We start from the raw sequence: 14,642 nt of genomic DNA on the forward strand, positions 1-14,642 counted from the left end.
AGTAAGCGTGGTTCGTTTCAGCGTAAGTCCAGTCCAGTCTTTAGATAAATTCTAACCGGTGGTCGGTTTTAAATGTCTGCTGTGAACGGTCTGGAACGGTGTGAGTGGCGGTGGTAGGATGAATTTGTTAGAGAGAGTTTACTTTACTACTTCCATTAAATGTAACCGATTTCTACAGTGGACTCTCACCAGACAGAATATAGGAAACTCTGATCAGCGAGATACTGGATATGTATTAACCCTATAACATACGGCAGATGTCGTGATTCAGTTTGTGAATGATACGGCTGCAGCAAATGTATACAGGTGCATTCCTATAAAGGTCAAAGTCATAGGGGAAAAAATGAGTTCATTTTATTTATATAGATAGAAGATGATAATTATAGCCAGTCAGGAGATTTGAACACAGTCACAAGTCACCTTTGACTTCGTAGGTTGGTATCCAAGCTATCAGAAGTTAATGCAATACGTGAGGCAAATTAATTAAGCATCCATAAATGCCAAATCATAGATGTTGGAAAGCCTTCTACTTTAATAGTCTCTTCCCTAAAACTGCTAGACATTAGAATTTCCTCCCTGTTTCCTGCTTCCCTAACTGTCTTCTTCTTGTGTTGTGGCATTGTTCATGCTGTAGATGAAATGATGGTTAGGATTCTCCACAAACTTCAGTCCATTGTTGGTCCGATTCCTCTGAAGACATCACATGATTTTGAACTTGGCAGAATACATGGGGTGGGTTGCCATTACGTTCCCCAGCACAATGGCATCTGACTCACCTGTTTGCATCTACCTGTTGTTCTTAGATCATCCGCATAGCTGCAGTTGAATAACTCTTAATACCATAGAACCATTGATCTGCTAGAGATTAATCTTCCTTCATGACCTGCCGACATCATCAGAGTTACCTCTTCCTAGATGCATGTCTTATCTAAGACGAGGGGTGCATCTCACCCAGTGAATTAATGCTCCTCCAGACACCAACCTGGAAATTTCTTATAAATCTGTGCGGTACATGCAGCGCCTAGCCTTCCCAACTGGTCACCCATCTGGTACTGGCCAGGCTCATCATTGCTTAACTTCAGAGAACTGGTATGTCAACGTGATTGTGTATTATTCCCTGACTGTACTAACATGCAAAATTTTAAATGTAATGTGAATAAACATCTCACTCATCTTCTCACATAATCTCCGGTAGACATGGTTGCAAATAGTGGCAATATGTTTTGTTTGGGATAAACTAAACAAGATCTCCTGGTGCAATCAGGTGGCTGCTGGCGGACCCTGGGTATGGAAGCAGGATTCAGCACCGGTCCACAAGTCCAAAATAAATAAAATAAAAATCAATAAAGAAGGAAATGGCACAAAAACACTGACCTTCATGATTTCATCCAAAGCAGATGATTTCCGCTTGGCGCCAACAGGGGCAAGGGGTTCTTTGAAAGGTTTTGTTACTTTGGGTTTGCTTTCAGAAACATTTTTCAACACATTCTTTACTTCCATTCTGAAAAATAAAATGAGAGTTTTTTGTTTTTTTTTATTACTATCCTCATCTTGGTTGTGATTTTTCACAACATTTCTACGGGTGCATTTTTTCAAACTTGGGAATTAATTGTTTTAGAGACAATCATCAAGGGAACATTTTTATTCATTAGACTTTGAAATCAACAATTACATTTTAACCTTTAAAAAAAAAAATTTTTGCATTTAATTTGTTTTTGCTGAAGTCAATCCAAACAGAAACTCTCATTTAAAAGTTCAGTTATAATCACCCAGATTTTTCATTATTATAATTTTCTTGTTTGAATTTGATGGATCAATAAATATTGTAATTTATTCGGTTATAGTCAGTAATGTAGTTCCTAACTTCCGGCGTGGCTGCTACCGGAAGCAGTGACAAGGCAAATCAGTTCCTTCACTTTTATTGTTCTTCAGTATTTCTATTGTGAAGTGATTTATTGAAATAAAGTATAAGATACAAACATCATTGAAAAGTATACAATAAAAATTAACAAATTATATGCAGATAAAAATAACATGATTAGTCTTTATTTGCACTTTTAATGACAAAATTTAAAAAATGTTTTAATTTCATTTGAAATTTTATAAGAAGTATACATTTATGAAATCAGAAAAATATTTTTTTTTTAATTAAAAAGAAAAATTTCTTCTTTGAATTTATATAAAAAAAACTATGCTTATGAAAGTATAAAAATAAAATTATTGAAATCAAAATAACAAATAATTTATAGACGTGAGAGAAAAAGGTGAAGGAACTGATTTGCCTTATCACCGCTTCCGGTAGTGTTACGCCAGAAATTAGGAAGTATGTTTGCAGACTATAGGGTGAGACAATAACAGTGTCGCCTTAAAGAAAACAACACTACAGCTTTATTTTAAAACTTTATTGAAAAACTCAATTCAGGTAATTTGATTATGTAATAGAGCTGACATTTATTCAATGTAGCCGCCTTCAGCCTCAATCACAGGAAATACTCAACAGATGGCAGTGATCAAGCTGGCTTTGATGTTGTGGGGGGGCGGGTCATGTTGGTGATGTTCTCGACATATGACCAAACAAAGTAGTCCAGCAGGTTTATGTCTGGGTAGGGAGTAGTGAGAGAAGGGTACAAATTCCTAGCACTCCAGAAGCCAAGCCTGGGTCTTTTTGGACTTGTGGACCGGTGCCGAGTCCTGCTGCCATACCCAGGGTCTGCCAGCAGCCACCTGATTGCACCAGGGGATCATAACACTCTTAAACACATCAAGGTACACTTTGGTGTTGACTTTCAAACTGACTTTGAAGATGTGAGGTGGCATGATGTGGGCATCACTTGAAAACACACTTTAAAAGATACCAAAGACCATAACCGTGGCTGGAAACTTTGTTTTCGTCACTCTGGGCATATCCCTGTTATTCATAGCAATCCAACGATGCATTTTGAGGGTGCTGGCAATGGTCCTGTTGTCAAAACTTGGATCGGTAGAGAGCATGAGTTGTACAGCTTATTGAACATTGTGTCACTTTCAAACATGATAGACGGTTCCTATTGCTTTTGAGATTTGCACACAACTGGCCAACAACAATAAAAAGAAAACCGGTTTTCAAACAGGTATGGAATCATGTTGTCGTATCTAGGGCGACAATTTTATCATTTCTAGGCATGAGGTTTAGTATCATTATATCTTGATTTTAATTTTTGTAAGCAAAGATAAAGTGGCGCAAAACTTAATAAATCTTAATCAGGTATTCTTTCAATATAAAGCACAATTCTTTCCTTATAATTGAAAAGAAGCCTGAAAACAATTTTTAAATAAAAATGTAAAAAAAATTTAAAAAATAAAAAATTTTTACTTACTTTTTGTCATCCTCTTTTTTCTTGGCGCAACCAAGGTTAAAAGCCACTGGAATAAAAAAAAAAAATTTAAATAAAATTTAAATAAAATGTAAAAAAATAAAAAATAAAAATTTAAATAAAAATGTAAAAAAAAATTTTTTTTAATTTAAATAAAAATGTAAAAATAATTTTTTAAATTTTAAATAAAAATGTAAAAAAAATTTTTTTAAATTTTAAATAAAAATGTAAAAAAAATAATTTTAAAATAAAAATGTAAAAAACTAAATATTTTTAAATAAAAATGTTAAAAAAAAATATTTTTAAATAAAAATGTAAAAAAAAATATTTTTAAATAAAAATGTAAAAAAAAATATTTTTAAATAAAAATGTAAAATAAATAAATATTTTTAAATAAAAATGTAAAAGAAATTTAAAAAATTTTAAATAAAAATGTAAAAAAAAAAAAAAATTTTTTTAAATAGTATCAAATTAAATTCCAGAATTAAAAACAGTAAATATATAGTATAGTAATATAAATTGTATGTCTGGATGTCTGTCAACACTTATGTCTCAGAGAATTAGAAGAAACATATTTCTTCAAAGGAAATAGTCACATTTAGTTAGAATGAACTACTTTAAAAAGTTTCTTTTTTTTTTTTTAAATGACTTGACTTAAGGCAACATTTACCCAGGATGGGCTGAGCTTCAGCTTTTAAATTTGAAAATTTATAAGCAATATTTATAAAAAAAAAAAAAAAAAACAAAAAAAAACTCCCTCATCATTATTTAGATTTGTGTATCCTGAAGATCTCAAAATCCATAGTGAAGGAATTTGGATTGACTTGAAGTGACATTCACCCAGGATGGGTTGAGCTGGCCACTCCAGTAGAACACACAGCATTCCGGACAAGCACGGACCATGCACGACAGTTGACAACATCCAAGATAGTGATAGGCAGCCAGTTTCAGGACCAGCGGCGAACACTATAGACCCTTGGACGAAAGCTAGGTTTGATGTTAGCTTTGATGATGTGTAACCATGTCTTCAACTGGACTCCAGGGTGTTTTCACCAATGTTGGAGTGGTTCTGGAGCTATTGTTTTGTGGGTGAACTCTTCAGAGTTGCTGAAGTAACAAACTCTCATTAAAAAGTGGTTAATATTCTTTCTTTAATATTCATTTACTTCAACTATAGAAAGAAATTAATTTGTTTAGAGTATATATATATGTCTTTGCTAAACCCTATAATAATTTCTTTAGCTATATAAAAAAAAAATGGAATACTGTTGCCACATTTGCTTGGTTCATCCTATCAAACCTTGATAGAGTTCAAAACCAGCTTTGACAGCTCGTATGTGATGCCCTTTTCTTCTCTTCTCTGCAACCTCTTCCCCACAGAAGAAACGTTGCAAGCCCATCTCTGCTCTATTGTTATTTTCATGGTAAATGCGCCACTAAAATCCTATGATTCCTCCTTACCAAATTTTCACAAAAAACACTCGACTAGCTACAACAACTATATACAATCCCCACACACTCTAACTGTGCCTAAATCTAAATGCAGATTTCATGAACAAAGCTTCTTTCCCAGAACTTCCTGCCTGTGGAACACTGTTCTGCTGTTCTGCTTCCCAGTTGAATACAACATGGTAGCCTTCAAATCCAATGTAAACAAGTTCTTGTCGGGCCGTCCCCATAATCAAATTCTACCCAATTTACACCATTAACAATTACTACACTACTACTTTACATTCATTAACCCTTATCCTTGAGTGGCCTTTGAGCCTTGATAAGTGATGACTCCCAAGTAAAAAAAGAAAATAAAAAGAAAGAAATTAATATTGAGTAAATATTAGTTTCTTTATATAGCTAAAGAAATTCATATAGGGTTTCGCAAAGCTTACATAAAGAAATTCATTTATAATTCACCAAAACTATAGAAAAAATTCATTTACAGTTCAGCAAGACTATAGAAAAAATTCATTTACAGTTCAGCAAAGCTATATAAAAAAATGCGGCTTTTTTTCTTTTTACAAAGGAGTTACCACTTATTAAGGCCCGAAGGCCACTCAGGCATAAAGGTTAATGAGCGTACAGTAGTCAATGAGAACATGTTGTAGTAATCGTTAGTCATGGGAATTGGGTAAATTGGATTATTTAAGGAGATGGCTCATCAAGAATTTGTTTACGTTAGACTTGAAGACAACCGTATTGTAGTCAGTTGGAAAGCAGGAAAATGGAACAGAGTTCCACAGGCGTTTATTCAAATTGGAATTTATAGCAGCAATTAAAAGTAAAGAAAATATGGAAAAATCTGTATGATGTACGTACCAGTCAGGGAATGAAGATGAAATATTCGAAAAGTCATGTAATTTGACCAAGTAGTTTGTTTTTTTATTCAAGAAAATCAAATTTTACTCATTGTTGATGAAGGGGGGAAAAATAGCAGCCATAGTATAATCAAGGGCAGACAACTGACTTTCATTTCAATTGAGGGGAGGGATATTGTCAGAAAAACAGCGGAAGTGTAAGATTTGAAACAAAACAATAATTTATTAAAATAATGTGTATTTCTTTTTCCCAGAAAATTAAATTTTTAAAAGAATGAAAAAAAAAATTTTTTTTTTTAGAAGGGTCATTTTATAAAAAGTTAGAAACAAAATTTGAAGATGCTTAAAATGGCTTCAGCTTTCACTTATTTGTAAAAAAATGGCAAATTTGTTTTTCGGAAAAAATAAAAAAACTACTTAATCAATTTTTGTGATTTTTGGAATATGCCATCTTCATTCTGTGACAAGTAGGTACACGATAAAAATTTTTCTTCATTTTTGTTTATCGCCATAAGTGCCAAAGTGAATAAGCACCGTAATTTGTATCATTGTATGTGTTGCCTCTTTGTAAATAAAATGTCTATGTCAAGTCAACTGTAAGCAGCCATGTTTCCTCCACTACACACATGTGCACATATTTGTCTTTAGACACAATCTTCTGCAAGGCATTAATAGTTATAATATGCCGACACATAACAAATTCTTTACTTAATGTATTTTTTAATTCTCATTTTTCTCAGCTTTAATCACTTAGAAATACATTGAGGATGTTGTGAAGACTGCTGCAAGGAAGGTGGCTTCCCTCTATCGTGCTAGAGAACTACTCATACCTGAGAGTATCCTATACCTCTATAAGGCCACCATTCATTCATATATGGAGTATTGTTGCAACAACCTTAACTAGTGCATCTAGCACTAGTCGCTCCCTCTTGGATAGGGTCCAAAAAGGAGTCTCCAATCTAATCGGTCCCGCTTTGTCAACTAAGCCCCAGTCCCTGTCCCATCATCACAATGTTGCATCTCTATGCCATGTTATACAAGTATTTTAATGGGGTGTGCCCCCATTTAATGGGGTGTGCCCCCACAACAAAATCATTCCCTTTCACTCGTGAGGTTCCTAAATGCCAGAAAGCTTTCTACTCTAATAGTTTCTTCTCTCAAACAGCTAGACGTTGGAATTCCCTTCCTGCTACCCTGACTGTACTGATATGCAGAAGTTCAAATGTAATGTAAACCAACATTTTATTAATCTTTCTTGGGCATGGTCTCAATCAGTAGCCTCTTACGTCCAAGTGGCAATGTGCCTTGTTTGGGGGTGAAGGTGAAAAAAAAACAAAAACATTCTCGTTTAGGAATAATCTTCTGCAAGGTATTAATAATTATGATATGCCGAGAAATTCTTTATTTTTTTTAGATTTTTTAATTATTTTTTGCATCTTTAATCACTTAGAAATTGATGCTTATCGAGGAATCATGCCATAAACGTAGGTCTGTTGTGGAATTATAACACTAACACAGGGTAGAATGATAAAAGTGTTGCCCTAAAGACAACAACACTACAACTTTATTTTAAAACTTTTAATGAAAAAAAATCAATTCAGATAACTTGATTATGTAGTAGATCTGATATCTATTCAATGTAGCCACCTTCAGCCTCAATTACCGCCTCGATACAGGTCCAGAACTGGGAGCATGCCTTTTCCACAAGCGCTGACAAGAATCAGAGAATATTTGGCAGATGGCGGCAATCAGGCTGGCTTTGGTGTTGTGGGAGGTCATGTTGGTGATGTTCTCGATGTATAACCAAATGAAGTAGTCCAGTGGGTTCAGGTCAGAGGAGGATGGGAGGGCACTGAGAGAAGGATATAAAGTCGTAGAACTCCTCCTGAGGCCAAAAAGACATCTCTTTAGACTTGTGGGCCGGTTTTCATCAAACGCAAATGGAATCATGCTGTCTTTTCTAAGGGATAATTTTATCGTTCCACCCTTTACAAAGAATTCTGAGGACATTCTGCATGAATGGAGGCCCTGCGATAGCCCTTTTGTTAAAACTGTAAAAGTATTTATCTAAGTAATCTGGTTAATGTAGTGTCAGAATATATCTGGTTATCACAGTTTATCTCCAATATCCTTATAGGAGTCTGTGATATATTTCGATTGTATGGACACCCAGTGCAAAAAGAAACCCCATAATATCTTTATACCATATTTAGAAAGAACAGACACTACCCTTGATCTTAGCCAGAAGACCAAGAAGGTATATTTTAGATTCAAGTACAGTCCAAAAGCGACATCATTTTTTTTTTGCATTGCAAGTCATCTCAGCGTGTATTCAATTGAAAATTTCTAAATCCAAACAAGAGAGGATGTAGGTATAGCTAGATGACAATCCTATAGACCAAGTCATCTCAGCGTGTATTCAATTGACAATTTCTAAATCCAAACAAGAGGGGATGTAGGTATAGGTAGATGACAATCCTATAGACCAAGTCATCTCAGCGTGTATTCAATTGACAATTTCTAAGTCCAAACAAGATGGGACGAAGGTATAGGTAGATGAGAATCCTATAGACCAAGTCATCTCAACGTGTATTCAATTGAAAATTTCTAAGTCCAAAAAAGAGGGGACGTAGGTATAGGTAGATGACAATCCTATAGACCAAGGCAAGTCAATGTGTATTCAATTGAAAAATTCCAAGTCCAAACAAGAGGGCATGTAGGTATAGGTAGATGAGACTCCTATAGACCAAGTCATCTCAACGTGTATTCAATTGAAAATTTCACAGTCCAAAAAAGACGGGACGAAGGTATAGGTAGATGACAATCCTTTAGACCAAGTCATCTCAGCATGTATTCAATTGACAATTTCTAAGTCCAAACAAAAGGGGATGTAGGTATAGATAGATGACAATCCTATAGACCAAGCCTTCTCAGATTGTATTCAATTGAAAAATTTCTAAGTCCAAACAAGAAGGGATGTAGGTATAGGTAGATGAAAATATTATAGACCAAGGCAAGTCAACGTGTATTCAATTGAAAAAATTCTCAGTCCAAACAAGAGGGGATGTAGGTATATATAGATGAAAATCCTATAGACCAAGCCTTCTCAGATTGTATTCAATTGAAAAATTTCTAAGTCCAAACAAGAGGGGATGTAGGTATAGATAGATGACAATCCTATAGACCAAGGCATCTCAGCGTGTATTCAATTGAAAAATTGCTATGTCCCAACAAGAGGGGATGTAGGTATATATAGATGACAATCCTATAGACCAAGCCTTCTAAGATTGTATTCAATTGAAAAATTTCTTAGTCCAAACAAGAGGGGATGTAGGTATAGGTAGATGACAATCCTATAGACCAAGTCATCTCAGCGTTTATTCAATTGAAAAATTTCTAAGTCCAAACAAGAGGGGACGTAGGTATAGGTAAATGAGCATCCTATAGACCAAGGCATCTCAGCGTGTATTCAATTGAAAAATTTCTAAGTCCCAACAAGAGGGGATGTAGGTATATATAGATGAGAATCTTATAGACCAAGCCGTCTCAGATTGTATTCAATTGAAAAATTTCTAAGTCCAAACAAGAAGGGATGTAGGTGTAGATAGATGACAATCCTATAGACCAAGTCATCTCAGATTGTATTCAATTGACAATTTCTAAGTCCAAACAAGAGGGGACGTACGCATAGGTAGATCAGAATCCTATAGACCAAGTCATCTCAGATTGAATTCAATTGAAAATTTCTAAGTCCAAACAAAAGGGGACGTAGGTATAGGTAAATGAGAATCCTATAGACCAAATCATCTCAGATTTTATTCAATTGAAAATTTCTAAGTCCAAACAAGAGGGGACGTACGCATAGGTAAATGAGAATCCTATAGACCAAGTCATCTCAGATTGAATTCAATTGAAAATGTCTAAGTTCAAACAAGAGGGGACGTAGGTATAGGTAAATGAGAATCCTATAGACCAAGTCATCTCAAATTGAATTCAATTGAAAATTTCGAAGTCATAACAAGAGGGGACGTATGTATAGGTAAATGAGAATCCTATAGACCAAATCATCTCAGATTGTATTCAATTGAAAATTTCTAAGTCCAAACAAGAAGGGATGTAGGTGTAGATAGATGACAATCCTATAGACCAAGTCATCTCAGATTGTATTCAATTGACAATTTCTAAGTCCAAACAAGAGGGGACGTACGCATAGGTAGATCAGAATCCTATAGACCAAGGTATCTCAGATTGTATTCAATTGAAAATTTCTAAGTCCAAACAAAAGGGGACGTAGGTATAGGTCAATGAGAATCCTATAGACCAAATCATCTCAGATTGTATTCAATTGAAAATTTCTAAGTCCAAACAAGAGGGGACGTACGCATAGGTAAATGAGAATCCTATAGACCAAGTCATCTCAGATTGAATTCAATTGAAAATTTCTAAGTTCAAACAAGAGGGGACGTAGGTATAGGTAAATGAGAATCCTATAGACCAAATCATCTCAGATTGTATTCAATTGAAAATTTCTAAGTCCAAACAAGAGGGGACGTACGCATAGGTAAATGAGAATCCTATAGACCAAGTCATCTCAGATTGAATTCAATTGAAAATTTCGAAGTCATAACAAGAGGGGACGTAGGTATAGGTAAATGAGAATCCTATAGACCAAATCATCTCAGATTGTATTCAATTGAAAATTTCTAAGTCAAAACAAGAGGGGACGTAGGTATAGGTAAATGAGAATCCTATAGACCAAGTCATCTCAGATTGAATTCAATTGAAAATTTCTAAGTCCAAACAAGAGGGGACGTATGTATAGGTAAATGAGAATCCTATAGACCAAGTCATCTCAGATTGAATTCAATTGAAAATTTCTAAGTCCAAACAAGAGGGGACGTAGGTATAGGAAGATTAGAATCCTTTAGACCAAGTCATGTCAACGTGTATTCAATTGAAAATTTCTAAGTCCAAACAAGAGGGGGCGTAGGTATAGGTAGATGAGAATCCTATAGACCAAGTCATCTCAGATTGTATTCAATTGAAAATTTCTAAGTCCAAACAAGAGGGGACGTAGGTATAGGTAGATGAGAATCCTATAGACCAAGTCATCTCAGATTGTATTCAATTGAAAATTTCTAAGTCCAAACAAGAGGGGACGTAGGTATAGGTAAATGAGAATCCTATAGACCAGGTCATCTCAGATTGAATTCAATTGAAAATTTCTAAGTCCAAACAAGAGGGGATGTAGGTATAGGTAGATGAGAATCCTATAGATCAAGTCATCTCAGCGTGTATTCAATTGAAAATTTCTAAGTCCAAACAAGAGGGGACGTAGATATAGGTAGATGAGAATCCTATAGATCAAGTCATCTCAGCGTTTATTCAATTGAAAATTTCTAAGTCCAAACAAGAGGGGACGTACGTATAGAAAGATTAATCCTATAGACCAAGTAATTTCAACGTTTATTCAATTGAAAATTTCTAAGTCCAAACAAGAGGGGACCTAGGTATAGGTAGATGAGATTCCTATAGACCAAGTCATCTCAGATTGTATTCAATTGAAAATTTCTAAGTTCAAACAAGAGGGGACGTACGTATAGGTAAATGAGAATCCTATAGACCAAGTCAAGTCAACGTGTATTCAATTGAACATTTCTAAGTCCAAACAAGAGGGACGTACGTATAGGTAAATGAGAATCCTATAGACCAAGTCAAGTCAACGTGTATTCAATTGAACATTTCTAAGTCCAAACAAGAGGGGACGTAGGTATAGGTAGATGAGAATCCTATAGACCAAGCATCTCAGATTGTATTCAATTGAAAATTTCTAAGTCCAAACAAGAGGGGACGTAGGTATAGGTAAATGAGAATCCTATAGACCAAATCATCTCAGATTGTATTCAATTGAAAATTTCTAAGTCCAAACAAGAGGGGACGTAGGTATAGGTAAATGAGAATCCTATAGACCCAGTCATCTCAGATTGAATTCAATTGAAAATGTCTAAGTCCAAACAAAAGGGGACGTAGGTATAGGTAAATGAGAATCCTATAGACCAAATCATCTCAGATTGTATTCAATTGAAAATTTCTAAGTCCAAACAAGAGGGGACGTACGCATAGGTAGATGAGAATCCTATAGACCAAGTCAAGTCAACGTGTATTCAATTGAAAATTTCTAAGTCAAAACAAGAGGGGACGTAGGTATAGGTAGATGAGAATCCTTTAGACCAAGTCATCTCAGCGTTTATTCAATTGAAAATTTCAAAGTCCAAACAAGAGGGGACGTAGGTATAGGAAGATTAGAATCCTTTAGACCAAGTCATGTCAACGTGTATTCAATTGAAAATTTCTAACTCCAAACAAGAGGGGACGTAGGTATAGGTAAATGAGAATCCTATAGACCAAGTCATCTCAGATTGTATTCAATTGAAAATTTCTAAGTCCAAACAAGAGGGGACCTAGGTATAGGTAAATGAGAATCCTATAGACCAAGTCAAGTCAACGTGTATTCAATTGAAAATTTCTAAGTCCAAACAAGAGGGGACGTAGGTATAGGTAGACCAAGTCATCTCAGCGTTTATTCAATTGAAAATTTCAAAGTCCAAACAAGAGGGGATGTAGGTATAGGTAGATGAGATTCCTATAGACCAAGTCATCTCAGATTGTATTTAAGTGAAAATTTCTAAGTCCAAACAAGAGGGGACGTACGTATAGGTAAATGAGAATCCTATAGACCAAGGCAAGTCAACCTGTATTCAATTGAAAATTTCTAAGTCCAAACAAGAGGGGATGTAGGTATAGGTAGATGAGATTCCTATAGACCAAGTCATCTCAGATTGTATTTAAGTGAAAATTTCTAAGTCCAACCGAGGGGACGTAGGTATAGGTAGATGAGACCAACACATGTCAACGTGTATTCAATTGAAATTTCTAAGTTCAAAACACTGTTAGTAAGTGTCTGGAAGTGCCTGATCGACGCCTACTGCCAGCTTGGGTGCATGTAGGCGTAGCAAAATGCCTTTTAATCTGCTAGGCACATCGGGACTTAGTTTTTTTTCTGTTCTTTCTCTGCACCGTGTAGGTTGGCGTCTGGATGTGCCTCATCGATGCCTACTGTTACCTTGACATATCAACGTGTATTCAAGTTAAAACTTCTAACTTCAAAACGGGAGTTTGGTACCGGTAAATGAGAAGCTTATCAATCTAGACATGCTGAAATTTATCAGTTAGCACATAGGGGATGGCGTGAGGGGGAATAGGGATAAAGAATAAGAAAAGAGAGATAGACAGATCTAGAGAAATACAGAGGTATAAAGAGAGAGAGACAGGCAAGGGAGATAAATTTCATGATTCAACTTATATGCTAATAAGAAATAGTTGGTGTATCAGGAACACAAGCATTGTTTTTACTGGTTAATTTTACATCAGAATACACTTTTAGATTTTATGTAGATTTTTTTCTATAGGGAACATGCAAATAGCACACATAACATCTAGACATATAAATATATACATAAAACAATTATAGTTATATCTGAACTAATCCAAAAAGACAATAATAATGAATATCATCACTTACCTTGGAAAAATATCCAGGCTGTATGCCTACTCACATTCCATCAAACACCAGAAAATCATGATCCATTGCTTGGTTGATTTTTTTATTTTTATTTTTTCATACACATTTGTAATTGTGTTTTGCTTTATCAAGTATGTTTGTAGTTAATCTGTGGTGTTGGGAGAGGTGTTAACATGAATCAATTTTGCTTAACATTTTTTATATATATTTTCAGTTTACAGAGTCATTGCAGTACCAAGTCTGACACTGTAATTGCTTGAAATGTATTGCATTGGGAAGGATTCTTTTTTTTTTTTTTTTGAGGTGTGTGGGAATTTCAGTAGGGGAAGTTTCTACTGATTTCAGATTCCAAGACAGCAAAGTTGTATTTTATTGTTTGTGCATTCTTTTATCAAGTTCTTACAGATGTTTTTGTGTTATGAAAGTGAAAATGAATGACTTGCAAAGACATTTACATTTTTGCATTCTTTTTTAATTCTTCACCTTTTTTGTTTTAATGTCCCAAGAGTGAACCAAGACAGATGAGTCTTATTCAGCAGAGTGGAAAAAAAACAGGTTACCTTTGGTTGTCCTCAATGGATTTGTCCAGAGTATAATGTGTCCAAGTTATTGCCCTAATAAAGTGAGAACCATACCCCAAAACTAATGCAGAACTCTTATGTTATTGCACAGCTACAAGAGTTAACTTGTCTAGGATAAGTGCCATATAAATTTGCAGAAGTCACTATATAGCTCTATTTATTAACTGATATGAACTTAAATTGCTGAACATGTCTCAAAAATTTTCTACAGAGCTCTACTTAGAAATGAGCACTCTAAAAGACAATTTGTCTAACATAATTTTGAAATATGTTCTTTAAAGTTACCATAGAGCTCTCAAATATATTAGGCACTCAAATAGGAAACTTGTTTCAAATACTTGTCATATATATATACATATATATATATCAAAAACTTACAGTATATCTATACTTATGTATTGACATTTAGGTTTTCAAAACATACTGCAGAGCTCTTCATGTTTTCTGAATTTTATGCTTTCGTCTACTAATGTATTGAGCACTCTCAAAGTATATTCGTGTAGCTGAATTACCATACAGGTTTTTGAACGTCTATATTTAGCTCTACTAATGTATTGAACTCTGTCAAAATAAATTTATGCAGTTGAAATGCCATATCTGTTTCTCAAATGTTTTATTTAGCTCTACTAATATATTGAGCACTCTGGAAGTAGATTTGTCTAAAATAATTGGCAAAATGTTTCCAAATCTTACTACAAAGCTCTATAAATGCATTGAGCACTCTTAAAGTAAAATCGTCTTGCATAATTAAACAACACAATTGTTAAATTTACTACACAGCTATATTAAACTATGGAGCACATGCAAGCATCAT

The 14,642-nt window shown here is 34.6% G+C and overlaps 1 protein-coding gene and 1 pseudogene across 1 annotated transcript in view; both read right to left on the bottom strand.

Moving 5' to 3' along the window:
- The window catches only part of LOC145243757 (DNA/RNA-binding protein KIN17-like), a 58,473-nt gene that overhangs the window by 21,884 nt on the left and 21,947 nt on the right, over window positions 1-14,642 (bottom strand). The window contains exons 2-3 of the mRNA XM_080106800.1: window positions 3,357-3,402; window positions 1,375-1,501 (exon numbers count right to left, since the gene is read on the bottom strand). Of these exons, the coding sequence (XP_079962926.1) occupies window positions 1,375-1,501; window positions 3,357-3,402 (173 nt within the window). The remainder of the gene's footprint in view (window positions 1-1,374; window positions 1,502-3,356; window positions 3,403-14,642) is intronic.
- Window positions 7,752-7,926, bottom strand: LOC145244116 (U2 spliceosomal RNA; annotated as a pseudogene).

This window comes from Euprymna scolopes, chromosome 22 (genome assembly GCF_053919585.1).
Source record: "Euprymna scolopes isolate OS-2025 chromosome 22, ASM5391958v1, whole genome shotgun sequence".
NCBI classification, from domain to species: Eukaryota; Metazoa; Mollusca; class Cephalopoda; order Sepiida; family Sepiolidae; genus Euprymna; species Euprymna scolopes.